Source organism: Drosophila takahashii, chromosome X (assembly GCF_030179915.1).
Source record: "Drosophila takahashii strain IR98-3 E-12201 chromosome X, DtakHiC1v2, whole genome shotgun sequence".
Lineage (NCBI taxonomy): Eukaryota > Metazoa > Arthropoda > Insecta > Diptera > Drosophilidae > Drosophila > Drosophila takahashii.
This window is the reverse complement of record NC_091683.1, coordinates 13,063,306-13,086,544: the sequence shown is the minus strand read 5'-3', so window position 1 is coordinate 13,086,544 and position 23,239 is coordinate 13,063,306. Positions and strand designations below refer to the sequence as shown.

At 38.5% G+C, this 23,239-nt stretch overlaps 1 protein-coding gene and 1 long non-coding RNA gene across 2 annotated transcripts; one reads left to right on the top strand and one right to left on the bottom strand.

Moving 5' to 3' along the window:
• Window positions 1-1,984: 1,984 nt before the first annotated feature.
• LOC138913849 (uncharacterized) lies at window positions 1,985-5,379 on the top strand. The gene is made up of 3 exons (XR_011419716.1): window positions 1,985-2,100; window positions 2,663-2,916; window positions 5,265-5,379. It is a non-coding gene; the product is annotated as an uncharacterized lncRNA (long non-coding RNA).
• CARPA (Carbonic anhydrase-related protein A) lies at window positions 5,229-21,926 on the bottom strand. The gene is made up of 8 exons (XM_017142142.3): window positions 21,240-21,926; window positions 11,964-12,011; window positions 9,355-9,491; window positions 9,074-9,265; window positions 8,466-8,628; window positions 6,909-7,063; window positions 5,915-6,046; window positions 5,229-5,368 (listed from the first exon to the last, which is right to left on the bottom strand). The coding sequence occupies exons 1-8, from the start codon at window positions 21,325-21,327 to the stop codon at window positions 5,282-5,284; spliced, it is 1,002 nt and encodes a 333-aa protein (XP_016997631.1). The 5' UTR covers window positions 21,328-21,926; the 3' UTR covers window positions 5,229-5,281.
• Window positions 21,927-23,239: the final 1,313 nt, after the last annotated feature.

The following is a 23,239-nucleotide window of genomic DNA, read 5'->3' as shown; positions in this document are numbered from 1 at the left end:
GCAGAAGGTCTCGTGCGATTTTTCCTTGGCCGCACATGCCTGACTGCACTTCAATCAAAATCAAATATTACACCCGGCGGAAGGAAGAGGCAGGTGCAGGCAAATGCACGGAAAGATAAAATGTTCAGTATTGAGTACTCACATGTAAGAAAATTATTTAGCTTTAAATTTTAATTGATTACAAGTTTTTAAGATTTTCCTAAAAGAAGTTATTGAACATTTTGTGCGAGTGACAGTAAAATTAACTGGGCTCCAAAAAGTATGCTATACAATATGTTTTTTGAAATATTCAAAGCCAAACCCCTCTGTTTTCCTCTCAGTGCACCATATGTGCCCTGGCATTGGCTTTTGTTGTGTGCCTCCGACATTCAGACAGATATAGCCGGGCCCTGGCTTGATTACGCACGTTTATTACTGGAAAAGGAGCAGGAATTGGAGTCAGATTCAGGATCGGAATAGGATTCGCAACCAGAATGGGCGCCTGCCATCAATATGCGCTGTGTGTGGCCTGGAAATGTACAACATGATTACTTGCAAATCACCTGAATGCGATGCGGATTATGAATGGCAATTGGAAATGGGAGCTGGCAATGGCAATATGTGCAACCCGACTCACCTGTTGGGAGCAACAAGTGCTGGAATTATTTATTTCTAATTAAAATTTGAAGAGGTCGCGCCGCTGGCTCATGAATATTAATTTCGATTTTGGGGCCGCAAACAATGCAAACTAAACATGAATTACAACTAAATATTTATAACTCATTTTCAGCGCGGCGCGCACACACAAAAAAAAAGATAAATAATGGACAAAGTTAAATAAAACGGATTTGTGAAAAGGGAAGGAAAGAGTGTGAGGGTGTGAGAATACACAAAAATTAACTTGTATTTAAAATTTAATTAAAACTTTTGCTGTTATTTACATGTCCGGCCCTTTTGGCAAATGCAAAAACTTTCGCTGCGGGGCGGGCCAAACTGCAGCTAAAATGTGGCCAAAATCATAATGCATTACATATGCATGGCCATCGGCATACCAATTTAATTGAAATATCGTGCACAACTTTTGGTTTATCGCAACGCAGAAAAATCCAAAAAAAAAGAAAAAAACGAACAACTGCAGAGGCGGAAAAAAGAAGCGGACGGAAAGGGGGTTTTGGCCATGGCTAACTGGTCGTTGCGGTTTTGGCGTTTAGCATAATTAGTCCTTTTGACCGCATTCCGTAAAATGCGGTTGCTGCCTCAATGCCCCGCCCCCTTTCCCGCCCAAGGCTACCGCATCTGCGTAAACAATGCATCTGCCCAAAAATCAAGGGTAGTAAAGAAGCATCGCTTTCGACGGCCTAATGTGCCCATCAGGCAAATGTCGGCCAAATCGCTCAAATATAATTCGGGCCGAATAATGGAGCCCAATGGCAGAGTTTGAAATGTGATTTCATGAAATGAAAAACAAAGTTCAGCCCGAGACCAGTTATAGTATTAAAATGTAAGATCATTTTGCTTTTTAAGCTAAAACAATTTTGGAGAATTTATTAAATCTTTATTAACTTTTTAGTTCATTAATAATCATGTTTAGATCTTGAAATCAAAAGTACAAGAATAATGCCAGAATTTAAAATAAATTTAAATATATTTTTATAAACTTCTGCCAACGCTACTGTTTACTGTACATTTCTCACCTTTTCGAATCCAAAAATCAACGGATATCGGGAACCCAAGCCACTGATTGCTGGAATTAATTCCCTTTTAAAACGGGTAACCACTGTGCGCGAATTTTGAGGGGCGCTAATGAAGAGGCTTTATTTGTATATATGGCGAGTGGAGAGGTCCGACATTTGGGGCGACTTCGGGCCACTCGACTGACCAGCCGCGCCCAGTTCTCGGTACTCAGTGCAATTTATGGTAAATTAATTTGTAATTAATTTTTATGCGAAACGAAACGAATGAATTTCTATGGCTCTATGGGCTCCACGGCCATATGGCCGCAAGCAGCGATTCTATTTGTGTTTTTATTTCTATTTTACGCTAGTTTAGTTTCAATTGCGTCCAATTAAACATGCGGCCGTCGCCCGACCGCCGCTCAAATCCGCCATTTCCGATTGCCTGGTAACATTCAACATCAAATTTTACATCCTCCCAATCGCCACCGGTTTTCCGCTTTTCCCCCTGTTTTTCCTCACCCCACCCCATCCATAGCATTTCCATTTCCATCCAGTGAAATCCTGAGCTGTGAATCCTCTGCGTGTTGCACGCGTTTTGTGTTTTTCGGAAATTGAAATTGCATATTTAAACAGGCCATTCCCACTGTGTCCATCGTACTGGGTGTTTGTATGTGTGAGTGAGTGCATAGATGTGTATGTGTGTGTGTCGTCATTGTGGCAGCAAACGGAAATAAAGTGTGTTTTTGTTGCTGGGCCATTTCTAAGCTCTTGACTGCGTTACGCATTCGCTTCTATAATTATTATTGTTCTGCTGCCCAAGGACATTCCAATTGGGATTACACTTACAGAAATATATGGCATCTAAAGTTGAAAAGTTAAGTTCTAACATTGTACAAATAAAAACCATTTTAATAGGCGAGTTTCTGACTTAAATGGTTTTAAGATTTGTTTATAATTATAATATATATTAATTCTGGATATCATAGTTAATTTCAGTGTTATTTCAGTGGTAAATCTACAACACGATACGACCGCAATTATATCGAACTAACTTCGCAATTCTTGTCTGGGAATTCCCGAGAAGCCATCAGTCATCAGTCGCCAGGATGTTTGGTTTATTAGCAGTCTGTAAAATCCTTACCTCTCGCCCCAACTTCGATTCGATGATGATTTAAAATTTCATTTCTATTTTGAGGTCCGGATATTGGAATGACTGGCAGCTGGAAAGATTACCCACCCTGAGAACACAAAAAAATAAACAGTAATTTTGGTTTTCATATAATACTTTCGCTTTTCATTTATTAGTTTTGCATTCTCCAATTTCGTTATTCTCGGGTTCCATTGCCGCTAACCCGTTCTTTGCTTAGTAATTCTTGCATTTATAGTTACATATATATATAGAATTTGTATAATTTATATATATAAGTATATATATAGTTTCTGCTCCATTTTTGTTCTTTGTTTTTTGTTTTTCATATGGCAACACAATAGTAACTTACAGTCGTAGCAAAGTGTTACCGAGTCGAGGAGCTCGTTTCGATCCCCCTAGCCTTTTATACAAATAGTTAATGCTCTACATATAATCGGGGGGCCTAACTGGTCGGCTAGTTAGTATGTTCCTTAGTTAGTTGTTGGTTGCTTGGTTGTTGGCCCAAAGAAATAATTGCACAAAGTGTCGCTCGACAGCTGCGAATGTGGGAATTGAACGGATCTGATATACATATATATGTTTTCTTTTCTTTTTCTGGTATTTTTGGTATACTATATATTCGTGTGTATATTATACAAACTCAGGTGGTGCTAACGGCTAAATGCTATTCAGTAACTTAGGTTCTACATTAGCAATAATACTTGTCTTTACAGCACTTTACAACACTGTTTTGTCTTCAAAAAAAAATGTCGTTTATATATAGATCGTTCTGGTTTTTTTCTCTGGTTTACTCATTAATTCGAATTTGATTTTCTTGGGTTTTTTTTGCTAGCAACACGGCTAGTAAATCAATTATTTAGTTAATTCTAATGCTTGCCCTCTAGATTTAGATTACGTTCTGTAGCCCCTTCCATTTAGCTAGTTGAATACTGTCCATGACTGGTGAATAGATTTACGGATTATATAGATGGCCGCTTACTAAGGATGGGATCTCCTGCCAGATCATCGTGTTTGAAGCCACGTATATAGACGCTTATAGATGCCTTGGGTGTATGAGTGTGGGTGTATCTAGGGGGAGTTATACATAGCCATCGTATATATAGAGTACCGAATTTGTTCAACTTCCTGGCTGCATTGCTTAGTAGTTTTATTTTTTTGTAGTTACTGCACTTTTCCGATCATCTTTATAGTGTGTATATATATACAGGGAGGCCGCAAAAATCTTTAGATTTTTAGAAATGCATCATTAATGATATCATATGGTATCATGTCATATCCTCTATGCTCTTGAAGATATAGAAACTTGAAAATCTCTAGAAATTTCTGCGGTTCCCCTGAGTTTTGAGTGATGTATATATGTGTGTATATATATGCTTTTATATAGATACCTTTACTTTGGTGTATATTTATATGAATATTTTTATTTTTGTTAATTTCTGTTGCCATTTGTTTATATTTCGCCTCCAACTCTTCGTTTATCTTTCGTTACGTTTCGTTTTGTTTGTTAGTTATTGTCCACCCATCCAGTTTACGGAAATTCTCTTATTTCACTTTGTTGTCACTTTTTTTGTTGCTTATATATTTTTTTTTATTCATTTTTTGCTGAATTCTTTTTGTATTGGCATATAACAAAAGGAGGCGAATCAGAAATAATTATAAATATAGAAGATGCATTGAATCGAAAATGTTTAAATGAGCCCAGATTAAATCTAAGCCTTTAAATCGACCAGATTTCCTGTTCGACAAGAATATCTATTGAAAACTAGGTGATTACAAAGCGAGCATCCTTGTTTATTTAATTAACACGCTTAAATATATGGAAAATTTAAGCCCTGCATAAAAAGTGTGATGGACTCGTGCTCTTTGTTTTATGCATAAATATACGAGAGTCCAAGACAAAAAGGAATTGAATTAAATTTCATTGAATTAAGTTCTCAATGCCGCCCATAAAAACATACAGTACAATATTTTTACGCAAATTTTCAGCTACTATTTGCTAGTTTTTGCTATTTTTTGCTATTTTTGCTAGTGTCTGTGTGTCAGCTTTTTGTTGAATGTTTGTTAAATTTAGCATTTGCGCTTGGCATGGAATTTACTCTATTGTTATTCCCGTTCTATAAGCATTCTTTCTCTTTTTCCGCTTTTTGCGTGCATTTGTTACCTAAAATTGTCCCGTTGTTGTATTATTAATAATAATGAAATAAATAATACAAATTGCTGCTGTAGGAATATTGCAATTGCAAGCCAAACGAATCCTGAGTTCGTGTTGTAAACATGAATATAAAAATTGAATGCGACATAAAAAATGCAAAATGCGTTTTCGTTGCCAGCCTCAGTTGTTGTTGATGTTTTTGTAACCAGTTGTTGTTGCTGTTGTTGTCATTATAGTTGTAATTGCTGTAACATTATTTACCACACATAATAATAATAATAGCAATAATAATAATTGCTTTTCGCAGCCCTCGCAGCCCAGTTGTCAACGTATCAAAAGGCCCGTGTCGGGTGACCATCGATTCGCCCGATAGTACATATCCTTGTACATCGAGGGGCACGCATATTGATTCTACGGATGTTTTTCAATATTTTTGGAAGCACGGAAGAAATTGAAAAGAGAAATTGCAATGCTTGAGTGATTTTTTAAGGGAGAGCGTAGATTTAATACACACGGTTGCAGGACTTAAAATGATTATAAATATATAAATATGACCATAAAAATATAATAGATAAAAATAGATAGATAATAATAACAATTTTAGAAAAAGTACACCTAATAATACAGAACATAAAAAAATAGTGCAAATTATGTTATAAATTTAAAAGAACAAAATTTCAAAGCAATTTGAAATCGCTACAATGTTTTACAATATGCAGACCACCCCTTTCATTAAAAATAAATTAACAAAATGAATACTACCAAGTAAATACTGTGAAAAAATGTAATCAGAGATAAAATTGGCGCCCAACCAATGGCCCGCCCGGCATTAAAAATAAATGAACAAAAAATGTGCAAATACTATAATGATGTGACCGCAAATAAAAACGCTGTCCACGTGTCCACTTGGCAACCGTGCGGTAATGCTAATGGGTTAATTAAAGCGATGCCACTCACCTTGTTGCGCTTAAAATCTATGTTCGTTCTTACGGTTCTATGGTGTAAACTTTGCACGGGTCGCGCATTATTACCTAGTGGAGCTTTTGGTGTACTCTCGGAGCCTTGCATCAGTCGTCGGAGTTGGTACAACTGCAATATAAATATAGAAAGCAAAAATGGTAATGGTAATTGATTAATATTTGGCTGTTAAGCGGTTTGTCCAGCTGGTTAAACGAGCCACTAATTCCCAACAAATTAAGTGCTAAATTCCCGGTGTTTAAGTGTTTAATTGACAGGACAACTATATTTCCGTTCAATTAACTTGGAATTTTTCTAGAGCGTACTTGAAATTTTATTAGGGTATTCAAATTATAAGTTTGAAAAATATTTAATGGCAGTTTTTAACATAATATCCAAAAAGAATATTTAAAAAGTCATTAACCACACTTCCCCATAACCAAACCTTTTGTAATTGCGAAAAAGTTTACGAAAATCACACTTGTCATTCGTTGACTTGTTTACATTCCACTTAATGCATTTTGGGCCAACTTTTTGCCTGTCCTTTTTTATTGTTTACTCATTTACTTTGAGTATTTTTTCGCAGCACTTTTGACCCCGGCGGCATGGCCATTACACATGTTTCATATGCATTTATGCAAATTGATTAAACTAACCAAATATTGTTTTTTAATTATGCACAGAGAGCGGAATATTGACCGCATTTCCACCGCGATCCGACCGCTGCCCAAATTGATGAGCAATTTTATAATTGCATTTATGCGATTTCATTGTACTTCCAATCAGTAACCAACAAAAAAAAAAGTAGGGGGAGTACAAAGTAGGAAACAAAAAAATAGTGAAATAGTAGGGGAAATCGAATCGATTCGTTTCGATACGAATCGAACATAAATAAACCAGCAAGTACAAGCCGCTCTAATTGCAATTGAAAAACACACGAAATGCATTTAATTATTTGCGGTTCGTAAATTGAGGGAGGGGCTCGTGAACTCACCTCCTGTTTGGTGATATAGATGGGCTTATTAACTATGATCCAGACGGTGCTCTCCCAGCAGCCCGGATGCGTCGTGGAGCCCTCGTAGGTGATGTAGTGGTCCGTGTTCGGCAGCAGCGACCTCACGGATATGTGGCGGATGGGCGTGGAGAAGCCTGGTGAGGGGGGAGTCCATAGAACACGTTAGAATGCTAAGTTCAAGGTGGGTGGCTATTTATGCGCATATCGCGCAAAAAATATGAAAACACGTCTGCCGCGGTTCTAATGAATAATTCAGGCCACCAGTTCCCAGTTCTCAGTTTGCAGTTCTTAGTTCCCCGTTCGCAGTTCCCAAACCTGACCACTTCAACGTCAGCGCTCGGCTTTATTCATACAAATCATTTTGCCAGCCGGAAATGAAGCAACTCGCGGCTTGGAGCCCAAGTCAAACTGAATCCGGAGCAGGCGGAGAAGGTATGTATTTTCCCCCACGAAGGGAGTCGCAGTTTTTGCATCGCAAGTGTTAGTTTTACTTTCTGCGGGGATACTCTCACATCAATCAGCTGATTGGAAGGAGGAGTATCTCGGGGGTATTTCAATCGGGATTAGAAGGATTTCCAGTGGTAGGGTAGTAGAAGGCAAAATGTCTGTCGCGCACTTCCGTTAAAACTCCATCAATATTCAGGGCCAGCTATATATCTTTCTGCAATATTTTTTAAATATTGAAATACGCATGAAAAACATGTAAAAATCTTTTCCTATTAAAATATCATTTAAATTGAATATGAATATTTTCTGTATTTTAATTATTGGAAAAATGTATTTCTTAAAATCGAGATTTTAGATGAATATTTTAAGCTAGATTATTAATATTTTTAGTATCATTATAATATTAAATTCTATTTATTTTCCCAAATTTTTTATATTTTTCCTCCAGCTCCCTTTTCTTTTGTAGTAGGGTATCCATAACTTGACTACTTTAAACTCTATATATCTGCCTTATCCTGTAGGTAGTATGGTTTCCTGGCTGTTGGCGGCGAGTGGCCTGGCATATTTCTTGGCCCTCGGTTTCTGCCTTTCGGTCGCTTCGCCCTGGCATTTTACAAATTAAGGCTGGGGCCGGGCTACCATAAAGTTGTACGACCTGTAAAAAGGCTATTAAACTGGCCAAGAAAATGCCAACGAGACGTGCAATGGGTTTTCGGGGAGGGAAGTGGGGGAATTATTAAGTGTCGGTTTAGTGTAATTCGAGGTTTCATTTTCGTCACTTTGTGCCGGCCGGTCTCAATTTGGCCGCCCCACCAGCCCCCCGACCCCCTGACCCTTCGATTTTTTATGGCCCGCCTGGACATAATTATGGCCCTCTGGAGTTGTTGCTGTTGCTGTTGTTGCCGCTGCAATGACATCATAAAAACGAGCAGCCGAAGAAGAAAGGGCAACTTGCAACGGTATTAACATTGCAACATTTCCGGTAGCATTTTGCGTAGACGGAAATGAAGGTGGTCAGTGGTTTGGGTTCGGGTTCGGGTTTTACTGTACTGGGGCCACTAAAAGATGGGATTTGAGAATAGCACCCACCTCGATACAACACCTTGCCGAAGGTGCTCGTGATGATCCGCAGCTCCGGATTGGGCGTCTCGCCAATTTGCACCATCAGCGACAGGCCGACGATGCCCTGCGACTTGTGCTGCGCCTCGGACATGTTGTGGTACAGCTCCTTGTTGAATCCGTAGATTTGGATCTGGAGGTAATGAATTTGTAAGGAAATAAGAAAGGTTAAATTTTACAAAATATAGTGCATAACATTTCTGCAAATAAAAGCATTCGAGTTTAAATAATTGCCTATAAAGATTACTTAGCAAATATCTAAAAAAGTCCTGAGCAAAAATATTCTTTAACTTATAAATTTAATTTTAACTAAATTGTTTAACTTTTTACAAAATTGTCCTCATTTATTAATTTGTAATTGTTGTTTAAAGTGCATTTACAACATTTTTCTAGTAATGAAACAATAAATTTATCATAGAACTGTAAAATCCGGTAAACTAAATTTTTTTGTAAATTTCCGAGTTTTTATAAAATCTTTTACTTAGAAGTTTTTAAAAATTTCCTTGTAGTAAACATAATAAACCCAATTTCTATAGTTTTAAATTTGCAATAGTGTTTTTTATTTATTTATTTCTCACCTCGCCGGGGAAGCTGTAGCCCTGGATGAAGTGCTCGGATCCGCGGACGTTCTCCGTGCCGTAGTGGATGTAGATCTCCTCGAACTGGTAGCGGTAGGCCAGGGGTCCGCCCGAAATGTTCACGTGCTGCTTGGTGTCCTTGTCCACCCGGAAGACCAGCGACTGGCCCGTGTTGTGCAGAGTGCCGGAAACCTGGAGTACAAACGGAAAGAGGAGGGTTTATGCATCCGGGCCAGGTTCAGTTTGGGGCCTAGCAGCCATGGGCTATACCCTACACGCACCTTGTGCTTGTCGATGTGCAGGGGCCGCAAATAGGGATCGAAGAGCAGCTTGTCGGGCACCACGTCGATGGGCGATTGGCGGCGTCCTTTGTTGCACATATTCCACTGCGGATTGATAAGGCCCCAGAAGCTTGGTCCTGCCGAAAAAAAAAGTAGGCGAAGGGATGAGTGGCCGCCGCTCAAACACAGACACATGCGCAAAAAGTGAGCAAAACAATATCTTTCAATTCGATGCGTTCTACACTCTATTTTTCAGGAATTTGTAGAGCTTAAGATTAAAGATTTGTATATTTTAGACATAATGGATATATTATTTATATTTTCTGAGTATTATAATAAAATGCAAGATTTTACTTATTAATAATAATAATTTTTAAATCCAAGTAAAAATTGTACAGTTTGATTTTCGTAACCAGAAAGGGTAGAAAAAGTACTCAACCTCTGACCATGGCTATATACATTGGTTATTGGCCCCCCCTTCAGTTGGCTGACCCTCCTACCCTGCCATATATGCAGTGTTCTGTCAATCGAGCAAATGGAAAACGTGTCTTCGCCTCCACGCCCCATGCAAACAGAAACTGAAACAGAAACAGAACTGAAACTGCAGCAGCAACATCGATGACAATTCCAAATGCCAAATGAAATTTCATAAGCTCCACAACTGCCCCCTCCCCCTGATTCGACCCCCTTTTAAATGGCAATTAAATGCACCGATGGGGGTCAGAGACACCCCCACGCCCCTTGTTTGGGTTTTCGGCCGGTCTGGTGGTCCGATGTGACGGGCTGAAAACTGTCGAAAGTTTTCAAAACACAGCTACACCATATATGTATCTCCATATATTGGCGATCTGAAGGGGCTGGTATGTGGTTAAAAGCGGGAACTGTGGTCTCTGCTATAAAAAAAGAGCGAGAAGCAAGGGGAATTAGGCCTTTGTGCCTTATACAAAATTTAATATTTTCCTTTAACGAAGCTGGTGTGCAAATAAATAGGTGTACGCATGGCTGACTACAGTGTATACTCTCTATTGGTGGCAGGTAAAAAGGTGAAATATAATAAGTGAGATATAATATATTTGACCAATACAATGGAAAGTTTTATTTTTGGTGTAGGACCATCATTGACCAAGTTGTCGTTTTTTGACCGTAACAATGAAAATATTGATCCAAATATGGATTGTCATACCTTTCTGAACTCGTAGTTAAATTTCCAATCGATTGGCATTTAAACCTGGATATTTTATATTTTTTTAATTTTTTGTAAAAAATTATGATGTACCCCCTTATAAAAAAAAATAAAAATTGACGAAAATTTTATTTTTACAAAATCACTTGAAAAGTTACATGGATTTATTTATTATTTTGTTATCTTTCCAAAACAGTATGTATTTTTGGTGTGGGACTATTTTTCCCTAAGTTACAGCAAAAAAACATAAAGGAAAAAGGCCTATTTTTACCAAAAACCCAGATCCTAATTCTCCACAACAAATAACTCCTTTTTTGGCAAAAATTGGTCGAAATAGTAATTTTGGGAATAATTTATTGGTTTTTTTCAAACTCAGTTTAAAAACAAACCCAAATAGACTTCAGGACTTCCAGGATTTGAATTCCGTTTTCTACAATTTTTGGTTTCGATGGCTTACTGTTTGTGAGTGTGTGTGGGAGTGTGGTTGTTTTCCCTGCATTTGTGTGGGTGCTTTGATGACACGCGGCGGCAATAAATGCCAAAGTTTAAAAACGGCTCCGTGATGATGCAGCTGACCCGCCCATTGTCCAGTTTGGCCCAATAGCCGCCCACCTATCAGCCATCCCATCCGCCCATCGAAACCACCCACCACCACTCTCACCACCCCGCAATTGTCGCTTTTGTGGCCGCTGTTCATTTTGTGTTTTGCATTCATTTGTTGCTACTGTTGCAGTTGCATGTTGCTTGTTTCTCTCGTTTTTTTTTTTGTTTTTTGCGAAATGTGCAGCAGGGGTTAAAGGGAGAATTTGCAGACAGTGACAAGCAACAATTACAACAGCAACAACATCCCACACCCACTTTGTTTGTTCGTTCGTTTGTTTGTTTGTTTGTTTGCTCTGTCTGCGTTTTTGTTGCCAAACCATTTGAAATGTAATTAAATCAGCCACAGCATCCGAAGGAAGGGGTGCGAAAGTTTTACCAATTTATTCACATATAAAGATTTAAACGTTGGCTATTTCACAAAAGGAATTGATTAAGGGAGGCTAAACAAAAAAACTATAAAAATTGGATTGATAAATGTTGGGCCATAATTTAACAAGATTTTATTTTGGAATATGCATAGGTTTCCTAGACCTAAAAACTATTTATAGCTTATGAATTCTTTATCTGTTTTGTTTTTCAATTTTTATTTTATTTTAAAATACTATATTTTAAAGTGTTAAATATTAATGGTTATATTTTTTTTTTGTCAAATAGATTACGCATTTTAAAGTATGGTTTAATTGAACGGAAAAAAGTGACTTAATTTTTTCTATGGTCTCCTAAAAACTGTTTCATAATATTTATTTTATTTTATTTTTTCCTTTTCTGTTTTGATTTTTACCCATTTTTGGCAGAGCCCTAAAACTACTTTTGAAGCACTTACCGGATATGCCATCGTATGTCCACCACTCCTCCCAGCTGGACAGGACCTCTGAAAAGAAAGAAGGGAGACAAAAAGTACGAATCAAATTGAGAGCCTTAAAGCAGAAAGGTAAGCACCGAGGTGCCAAAGAGCTTAAAGTCTAGACAAGTTGGGAATTTGACTCCAAGGAGCAGTCAGGATCCCAGTTCCCCTTTGCATATGCAGGATAGCTTGGAGTGCAGGATTGCAGGATGGCAGGACGACCACCCGCTGGCAGCCAAATCTCGGTTTTTCAATGCGCATAATTCGCTGCCAATGTAAACAGCGCATGAAATCAACTAATGTAAGACTTCCTCCCCACATTTCCCCCTTTCCCCCTATTTTCCCCCGCAGACTGAGAGTCACCGGCGAAGTCAGACAAAACAAACAAGCGGCTTCTTTCTGGGGGGTAAACGATGACTTTAGTTGCCAGCCATCGAGACGCCATCGGATCGCAGTGGAGGTCCTTTTGGTCCTGCTTATCCTGCGTGTCGCATGAGTCAACGTCCAACTGGGCCACAAAAAAGCAGCCAGGATGCTGGGACACTGGCATTCGGGATTCGGGATTCGGGACTAAGGGCTGAGGGCCAAGGGATGAGCATGACAACAGCGATGTCGCCAGGCAGTCTGGCGCCAATAAAGTTTACACTCAGTTGCCACATTTCGTTTATGGGCAAGTTCTGCTTCCGCTTTATCAAGCGACAGACAATTTTCGCTATTTTTTTCTTATATTTTTTGCCAGTATCCCCGAACCCCCGAACCATCCCCCTTTGAGCAGTTTGAGCGTATTCAAAATTTATGCTATATGCGTCGTAACGGAGCTTTTCGGCAGTGGGAGTGAAGGGGGAGTTGGGGGGTCGGCAATAAAGCCCAAAGAAATTGCTGCAAGCCAAAGCGGAAGTTCAAAAGGGAGTCGCTGGAACTGGAACCGTTGCCCGCTTCCTGTTCGCCGCCATCACTGCGAATACCCTCCGTTTATCGAGGGGATCTACGACTTTGAGCAGCCTGAGTTGGGATCACTTTCTCATCGATATGCTTCGTTATTTCATGAGTTGTTTTGTTGCTTTGAAATATTTATTATAAAAAATTTTACCTATATATTTTCTATCACATCTTTTTAAATTTAAAACCAGAATGTTTCCTCTGAAAAGCACAATTATGTAGCATTTAAATACAAGATTAAATTTTGAGTATCTATATAGTTTTTTTTTGTATTTCATTTTAATGATGTTATCCCCTGTAATAAATTCTAAGTATTGCTATTAAGTTTAGTTACATATTTTCAATTTTAAATACACTTTCACTTACTTTAATTATTATTAAATAGGAAACATATTTGTCAATTATAAATTGTGTTTATCCCATTTATTTTATTTCTTTTGTTTTATTTATTTACTTTTTTATTGAAAGTATTTTGATTCTATTGCAATAGGGTGCTGAAACATCCCTAGCAACCCAGATAGTGTATCTCGAATTTGCCATTGGATCCCCGGGCATCTGGGGCCTTTGTCTCTGTTTGCTTCTGTTGAATTCCTTTTCGGGTCGTCGTGTTGCTTTTCTTGGCATAACAATGAACGTCCGTTTTTGTGAGCCGCGACTCGGCGACGTCACTTCATTTTGTTTGTTTGTTTGTCGCTTGTCGGCGATTCCCCTTCTTTTTTGTCTCTTTTGCCTCTTATTTGCGCTCTGTTGTTATTGTCTGCTTAGCGCTGTAAAGTATGCTATTAAATTGGCCCCAAAACGGAGAGTCAAATGGGTGCAGAATAAATGGAGTCATCTCGACGAACTCCGAACTAGACCAAAGGCTCTCTAGAAGAGAAACTCATCTCCAGCGATTCGTCAACCGATTGCAGAGTCCCCAAATCATCCAGTCCAATCCCCCTTCCCTTTGAAATACAATTCAGTCATTTGGTAAATTCGTTTTTATGCTGCAACAGCAACTTAATTTATTGTTATAACACTTTTATTTCATCGACCCACAAAATTTGGATACACTGGAAGATAACTATTTAAATCCAATTTTTCTATCGTTATAGAGATTTAAAATGCATACAGTTGAATACATTTTATAAAAAAAAACCATAATAATTTAAAGTAATATTTCAAAATTAGAGAAATATATCGAATAGTAAGAAATAGAGAATTTTAGATTACAAAAAAAAATGTAAAAAAGTACAAAATATATAAAAAATTGAAAAATTAAAAACTGATTTTTCTATCTCTGGAATAGATTTAAAATGCATACAGTTGTAGGTATTTTTTATGATATTTAAATGAAATCTGATTAAAGATGTTGTACATTTTTTAATAATAAACTAAAATAATAACTTAAAAGTGTGAAATAATAATCAGGAATAATAATTTTATAAGGTTTACTGTAAACCTTATAAAATTAAATATATTTTTTTGTGTAGCAAAAGGGTGCTGGGTTTTACGACGGGGAGGATGAGGATGGGGTGTTATGGTGATGGTGTGCCAAAGACAGTCAGTCTGTCGCCACAATTGTGTGTATATTTGCGAGTGTGTGCGCTTTGGCCAATGGTTTATGGGTTCCTGTTGGCCATTCAAATGGAATCTGGCTTTCGGGTTATTGTCTCTATCGCTCCCCGAAACCTTCTACTGTCTATATTTATAACTATCTATTTGGCCTCCCTGGCACTCGGAGTATTAGGCCTTTGTGCCACATCCAGCTGCTTTAATTCGTATCTGAGGCTGTTTATCAATTCCAGCGACCAGAAGTCGATAGACGTTTAAGTGTATCTGTTTATAGTTATAGGAGTTATAGGGGGCGTGTGAATAGTTCATGGGATGTCTGGCTTAAATTCAATGCGGTCAATGTGCTTTAGGTGGCAGTTGCATTTAAGCCATTTCTTAACAGTTGTATCTTCAATCTTAGCTTTAAAATAAGGAATATAAAAAATCCAATTAGATTTAAAAATATTTTTAAAAAATTCCCAGAACATCAAACATAGCAGAAAATACCCTTGGTGTTCTTTTCTCTCTTAAATGCTTTTCCCTGTCAATAAATCTCGTCTGATAAATCCATAAAAATGTCTACAAATATCATGAATATTTGAAGATAATTTCTTATTCATTCCCCCTTTTAACCTGAATGTTATTTTCCTTGTCGTCTGCTTGTATCCTTTGCAACCCTACCCCCAATTTATTACTCTATCAAAAAGGACATATTAATTGCCGTGTTTTCCCCTGGAGGAGCGTGACTCACTTTCTTATCAATAACAAGCGCGTTTAGATGACTAAATTAACTGGGATTTCCATTTCGGTTGTTTGTTGTTTGTTTCTTGTAATCACTATACGCTGGGCGTTAAATCAGAATCAGAATCAAGTGGGCAAAAGAAGGCGGACGTGTGTCTGGTTCCTTTTTGCCATTGTTATTTGTTTGTTTGTTTGTTCGGTTGGTTGGCGTGGGCATGAAAATGGCGTAAAGATGGAATGTTTGGCTATGAAATGTCCTCGACTTTGGTCCCGCTCTATATAAACTATATAGTCACGCACATCATATCGTGCGTGGGACCCATCAAAAAGGCCAACACGCCCCGGCCACATTTCAATGTCTAAATGAATTAAACAAGCCAAAGCCAAAGCGAAAGCCAAACAAAGGCTGCTTAAGGCAAACGATGGGGGATTGGGGATTTGGGGACTTGGGGTTCGAGGTTTGCCATAGCCCTTTTATGTGTAAATTATGGGCTCAATATAATATTGACAGTGAATCAATAAAGGAAATGTCCTTAAAATTAATAGGCGACATTTTGATATTGAATTACTCGCTGTGTCATCGCTTTTAATTAAAATTTCTAGACAAGGGGCGCGGATATACATATATATACATGTATAAGTATGTATGAATGTGCATATATCCTGGCATGTCCTGGCAGAATTTATTGCTTCCTGTGAGGCGAACAGCGGAGCGCTGATTAGTATCTGAAGCGCTGCTTCAGTTTATCAAACTGTCGCCTTGGCATCATCGGCCCCCTCGAAAGATTGACGACCATAACTCGCGTTTTTACCCCCTTTATAAGCCCCTTTACCACCCCTCATATCAAGCCAACCCCCTCATAAAACCTTTCAGCGAGTTAATTTGCTCGCAAACATTCGATCAGATTCCCTCGCGTTTTTGTTTGCGCATTTTTCACTTACATTTTTAATTTGTTTTGCGCGCTCGAGCTGAAAGCTTACACTGGATTTCGATGGAAAGCGCATTAAAACTGATTAGCTGCATAATGCATGGCCCGAATGGGGTAACTACATACATAGGTGGCCGAGGGCCAACTGGTGCTTTAAATATTTTACCCACCGAGCTGAGGGAACTCGGAAATAACTCTCGAAAATGTTCTTAATTTTATTTTTGTTTTATGCTAATAATTCTAAAATTTTACTCTCAAAATAGCTATATTATTTATACTTGAATTAAAGCTTTAAATTGAACACTTAGCTTTATATTAATCACTGATTTAAATGTATTACCAACTGAGTTGAAATTACTTTTGAAATTGTGCCTAATTTTATTTTTATTTTATGTTAACAATTCTTAAATTTTGCACCCATAATAGCTATAACAATTAAAGATTCAAATTTAACATTTGTTTTTATATTAATCGCTGACTTACGAAAACATATTTTCACTCAATAATTTGGCTCTCAAATAACTACACTTTATTTAGGGGAGTTTAGAAACTTTTTGTTTTCAACTGCCACACAATTTGCATTTAATCGCTCAGCAAATTAACCAGCAATTGGGACAGAAACAATTTCCTCGCCATTACATGATTTTGTCTAAATAGTTAGCAAAACTTTTTCCATTCCACCGCCCGAGAAGAAACATTTTAGGAATTCCGCACTTCATTTCTTTTCGTTTTCTATGCTTTTGCAGTAGAAATACTTTTGTTGGTTCTTGGCGCCAAAAATGAAATTCCCATTTCATCTTCTGGGGTAAATTAAAAAATGGGTCAGAAAATAAAATGAAAAAAGAGGGGAATGCTGATGAACAAAGTAGAAAGAGAAATAAACGTTCAACTCACACGATGAGTTAACAGCAAAAGTTGATGTTTGTGCTGCTTGATTTGTTATTTTTTCGCATGCTGTGGCAATGCGTTTAAATGCTACCGAAAACGTTGATTGAAAAGCAATTCCATTCGGATAAGGATGTGCTCCAAAAAATGAAAAAAATTTAACCAAAAAGGGGCCCGCCCTGAAAAGTATTTAAGAAACCTTGGCTTTTATTTGGTCTATTTATTTATTAAAAACTAAAGCAAAGTGTAAGGAATTTATTCAAAAACAAGAAGAAACAATCTATAGTGGAGTATTTCAACTATAAGATACCCTTTTTTTTAATTTTCTTTGAAGGTTCTTTAAGGCGCTGCAAATCTTCGTGTTCTTCCTAAAAACCTAGGACATTTTTCCATTATTTTACCGAATCCCAATGTTTTTCCCTAGTGCATTGGGGTAATTGCCAACAAAGTAAGCCAAAGCTCATGTTCAGGAAGGATCGGGGCTCCGTTGGCCCCGTGGCGAGCAAATACAACGTTTGAAAACCATAATTTGGCTAAAAACCGTCTAGACATTTGCCGCTCGCAACTAACCAACTATCTTAATTTGTTGGTGCCAACAAACTTTTACCTACTACCAACTACCAACTGCACCGCCTGAAGTTCCCCACTCTCTTCTCCAAAAAAAATAAAGAAGTCAGGGGAAAGGGGAAAGACCACCTGACAAAAGTGGCTGAAAGAAAGCGACGACGAGGAAGGCTCAAGAGGAAGTTGTGGCCGCCGCTGCTTGGCATATACAATTTCGATAATAAGCAACAGTACATTTTCCCCTTGCAGCAGGCGAAAGTGGGTGGTTGGAGGTCAAAGGTGAGCGGTCACAGGTAAAAGGGGATGGGGGGCCTGTGCAGACACACACGTGTTCAGTTTTCAGTTTTCGGGGGCTAATGCGAGTCACGTCAACGCTGCATGCGAAATCGTTTTTTGAAAACTTTTTCCAGCTTGTGCAACTTCATCTGCGGGTATCTGCGCTGTCTCAATTAGTGGCATTGGCCTCAAAAAGGGCAAAACTACTCCATATATCTGCATATAGCTGCGGTCAAAGTGTTAGCACTTCTTTAAAAGTCTTTTAAGTTGTTTTAATGAGATTTTAATGGTAGATAAATGTGTGTAGACTTAGAATATACATTTAGTTAAACGTGAGGAAGGGAAAACGGCATTACACAACTAAAAACAACAAAATTTTAGAAAATGCAACCAAATTGATATTTTGTAGAGATAAGAAAATCTTCTGGCATTCTAATAAATCTAAATGCTTTTAGTTTAACATGAGGAAGATATAACGACCCATAAACTCCTATAAGCTCAAAAATGTGCTAGTTTCCTTTAAAATGGAATCAATATTATATTCATTAAATTTTAGAAAATATTTCTGTCATTCTAATAAAAATGAATTGGCTTTTGTTTACCATAAAGGTTCTATAACTTAATCTTTGATTACATCTTTTTAATCTACGTCAGTGCTACTTTCTTGGCCGCCGCTGTGGCTCGCAGCACTTGCAGCAGATTGGGGCAGCCACTTAAAATGGATCGGTGGTCAAACGAGGCGTATTGCCCGCCGGCTGACATATGTATTGGCGTCTGTAATACGACAGACAAAAGCACAATCAGCTAAGCACTTCTTGGAAAAGCGGAAAAACGGGAAAAGTGGGGAAGCTGAAGGAATACAAAAAAAAGGAGCGGGGGAAAAGGAAAAGCGCTGCCTCTTGGCTGGCCATGTCAAAGTGATTTTTCACCTCAAGGGCAAATTTAACACAATAATTTGCACAATTTGTCAAAACAACCCTCCGGCTAAATGGTATCATAAACCACACACACACACACTCGCATATATAGCATATCGAGTATAGTTAAACTGTATATGTGTTTGTGTGGAGAGTTGATTGTCCTGCATGCATTTCTGCCATATAGCATATAGCTCGCTTTTGTTACGCCCCACAAAATGTTTTCCGTTTTTCCTTTTCCCGCTTTTCTCGCTTTTCCTGGGCTTCCCTGCTTCACTTTACTTTTTATGGCCTGCCTTCCATAGAAAAAGGGCCTTTCGATTATTATCAGGGTGTTTTGGCCACATTCATATGATTAGTCGGCTTTTAGATTTAAAGTGACCTGATTTGGTAAAAGCTTTTTTTCGGCTGGCTCATCGCTTAAATTCGGGAATAAATGGAATTGATTTGGGTTTCTTTTTCTAGCTCTAAGTTCCACTTAAAGTTAATTTATCATTATTTTTAGAATTTTAAGAAAAGGGTTTCAGTATCCTAATGTTGACAACCCAAAATGAATGTACAGATTATTTTTGAAGATTAAATGGAATAAAAAATATTACATTTTGATGGTTTGAGAAACTAAATATTTTTAAAACATCAAAATATTTAAAGGATGAAAAATAGATTACTTTACTAAAAATATTTCCTAAGATTCCTTTTCTTGGTGGGAATATTTTTAAGAAATAGTAATATTTTTTGTCACAATTTACAAAATATTAAGGAGAATCCCTAAGATATTGAAATTAAATCATATAGAATTTTTCTGAACACACTCAATATTTTCACAATGAAAAGAGCATTCGGTGCTCGGGTTTTTTTGCGGATAATGTTAAATATTTTCATATTTATGACTGGCAATGTTTTGTCGCTGGTGCCCCGCTTTTCACACCACTTTTAATTCGCTTCACTCGTTTTTCAGTTTTGCACTTTTCAGTTTATGCAATTTCAGTTGCTGCCACCGTTGTTGTTGTTTTAGTTGTTGTTGTTGTCTGACCGCACTGCCACTGCCACCGTTGTTGTTGTTTGTGTTTCGCTTATTTTTATTTGCACTTGTTTATGCTGCAATTTTTATAACAAACGCCAGAGTGTCCTGCGTCCTGTCCTGTGAGTCCTGTCCTGTCCCCCGACCACCTGACCAGCCAACCAACCTCGTAGCCCCGATTCCAAAAAGGCCCTGTACCAAAAACCGATCTGTCTGCGGTTTTTATCACTAATGCGCTGTTCAATGTGTAAAAACATTATGAATATAAAATTTAAATATATAAATATAAATATATATTGCAGCCATCAACTGCAAAGCTGCAGTGCGAAGTCTGCAGAAAAAGTGTGCAAAATTCATGGAATTAAATCAGCTTGATGAACTGTGTCTGTGCTCGGTTTTGCCGTTTAATTCGCCTTCTCCTCTCGTTGCCACTTTAATTGGTAATTGCTGTTGATTTGCAAAGCTATGAAGAGTTTGTGAGTGCTTCGGGGGATTTTTGAAGATTTTTGAGTAGTTTGGGCAAGGGATTCGGCTTGAAAAATATGCGCAAATTCTTTTTGAAGGGTTTACTTTTTGGGAGAAAGGATTTATGATATTCTATATTCCATATATTTGGGTAAATTCTTTTTGAAGGAATCGATTTATATTCTAGAAATGGTTCTAATAATTTGATTCTGTTTACGTATACTTAATATTAATTTTATTATTTGAGTTTCAAAAATATCCTATTTCTTTTAAAAGCATTTTAACTTTTTAAAAAGTCTTGGTTTACAAAAATACCTTTGATGCTTTTACTGAAATTATATTAGCACAAAGGAAACCCCATTTTGATCTGAGGTTGGGGTTAAGCTTGGGTTACTTCGGCGTTAATTTGTTTCCTCATGAAGCACATTTTTAGTGGCAAATATATTAACGTTGCTTCTTTTTTGTCATTTTTGTGTGAGAGTGCAACAAAATGCATTAACTCAGCTGAAGTTGTCCGAGAACATCCTGCATGTCCTTAGGTTCCCCCGTCCCCCCGTCTCCTTGCCCCTTTGTCCATTTGTCCAGACCTTGGCTGTGTTTTTGCCCAGGACTCTCGTCCTTTCACTGTGCCCCTTTCTTCTCTGTTCGCTCTTCTCTGTTTGTGGCAAGTGTCGGTGCGTTTTTGTTGCGGTGGTAGGATTCCTCTAGGATTCACTGCATGTGTCTGTGTGTGTGCCACTGCCAAAATCCTTTTAAACTTGCCTCGCAAAACATTTTACATTCGATGACGTTTCCATTGCAAGATGCAACGTCAACAATAAACCAGAAGCAGCAGCAGAAGCAGGCGAAATCAAATTTGTTGGTCAACAGAAAAGAAATCGAGGCAGTGAGTTAAGGGTTAAGGAGTGAGTGAAGTGGAGTGGAGTGGAGTGGTTCGAGACCTTCTCTGGATCCCGAATCCCTTTGTTGGGCATATTTCACTTACCGGAACTGCACAGCAGAACGATTGCTGAGCAAGCGATAAATCCTGCCGTGGAGCAGCAGAATGATGTGTGGTGTCCTGGCGACGGCATTTCTATGTGGCTGGACTATTGGATTGGGCCGACTATCTCTTGGATCTGCAACTACTGGACTATGCTACTGGGATTTCTCTGGGGTTTTTTCTGCTCCTTGCTTTCGATTTTTGCTCGACTTTTCGGCTGGTGGGTTGGATTGCGCACGAGTGAGTCTGCAGTTTTAGATCTGGCACTTGAGTCTTGTTTCGGTTTCGGTTTCTGTTTCGGTTTCGGTCAGTTTTGGGTTCGCTTTCATCTTAATTTCCATCTTCATCGCTCACCGCTCGCCGCTTGCCAACCGCCCACCGCCGCCCGCCGCCTTCTGCATATATGCAAATTTTAATTTCCGTTACTCTCTCCGATATGCACACAACTTGCTGGCTTCATTTCCGTCTTCTCGTCTCGATTTCTCGTTTCTCCTATTTCTCCGCGCCTCTTTTTTTCACACTGCACACTCGAAAAAAATAGTATTTGTTTTAGTAATCACCTTGACTGGTGAATAAATGGCTAGGAGCGATTTATGTATTTATTTTGGAAATCTTCAGTTTTCGCGCTTTTTCGAAACTACAAAAAGCGAAACTAACGGAGGGCCGAAAGGACGCGTCCGTCTGTCTCTGAATGCGAATCGAAACTGAACGGCGCCGTCAGTGGCATCAGCGCCAAAGGATATGCAACGGGCTTCTCGGCAGGCGCGCAGCAGCAGCAGCAGCAGCGGCAACAGCAACAGCAGCAACAGCAGCAGCAACAGCGGCGGCTACGGCAGCAATACTACGAAGCGAAGCCAACGAAAGGATGTTCGTGCCAACGAAGGAAAAGGACGAACGGTGCCGAACCACCACGAGTGCTCGCCACACGAATGGCTTGCATTCGAAATACTGGGACCGAAAGCGAAAGGATTCCTTCTTATAAACGTTGGGAAATCGACGAGAACTGAGAACAGTCTAAAGGGGAAATAAATTTCATTGTGCAGATCAGTTTTTACCGAGTGCTTTTACAATATCTTTCAAACCAATTTCTTAAATAAGAAAAATTCTTACTATTTGTATACTTCATTTTTGTTAATTTTAAAAGAATTGTAAGATAGTATAAATAAATTTTAGTTTAAGAAATGCTGCTAATTTTATATATTTTTTGTATTTAAACTTCTAGATTTAATTATAATTTTATTGATAACTATTATGTACATTTTAAATGGCAAATGGTAACATTTTCTATACTTCAAAAACAGATTAATTGTACGAATTATTCCGTTAGAGATTTAACAGTATTTTAAAGAAAAAATGCCAATTTGTTTTTTTTTTGTATGCGTTTTAAGAATTTAAATAATTATAATTTGGCACAAATATTTAATTTGATTGCAAAGCGGAACCCATTTAGCTTACTGTTCCCACACTCGCTGCCCATCTGTTCCCACCAACCGCACCACTCTTATACTTCCTACTCTTCGAAGACCCGAGACTTCGGAGGGCCAACTTCGGGACAGGACACGAGGTCCTTGCGTCGCTGCCGACGCCTGCGCGACTTTGGAGCGACGAATCCCGCGGATCCGGCGAATTACAACGCTTGCCAGCCACGTGCTGCGTGTTGTTGTTGCTGCTGCTGCGATTGTCCTGGGTTATGGTTTCGTCCTTTTTTCCTTGTCTTTTTCTGTTTCTTCCCTCCCATTTCTTTTTTTTTTTGCAGTCCTTGCTGCTGGCAATCAGCGAAACGTTACGTGCGTTGCCTGTTTTTTGTGTTTTTGTCCTGTTCCAGGACGGGTTTCTTATCAGTGAAGAGCAAGGAGGAGTGGAGGAAGGAGCCTCCGACCACGAGGAGCCCTCGGATTTCGTCGGGAGTCGTGGCTGGGCTTCTCTGGTTTCTGCTTGGCAGCCGGCGTTGATATAAATTCTTATTGGCGCATTACAAATTGCCGTCTTGCCGGGAAGATGTG

What these genes read in the sequence shown, in the direction of transcription:
- CARPA (XM_017142142.3), bottom strand. Translation starts at nt 21,327, where the DNA reads ATGCCGTCGCCAGGACACCACACATCATTCTGCTGCTCCACGGCAGGA. An exon ending in CGGCAAGGTGTTGTATCGAG is followed by an intron (nt 7,064 to 8,465) that starts GTGGGTGCTATT and finishes CCCCCTCACCAG; the next exon opens with GCTTCTCCACGCCCATCCGC. An exon ending in TAGATTTTAAGCGCAACAAG is followed by an intron (nt 5,369 to 5,914) that starts GTGAGTGGCATC and finishes AAACATCCGTAG; the next exon opens with AATCAATATGCGTGCCCCTC.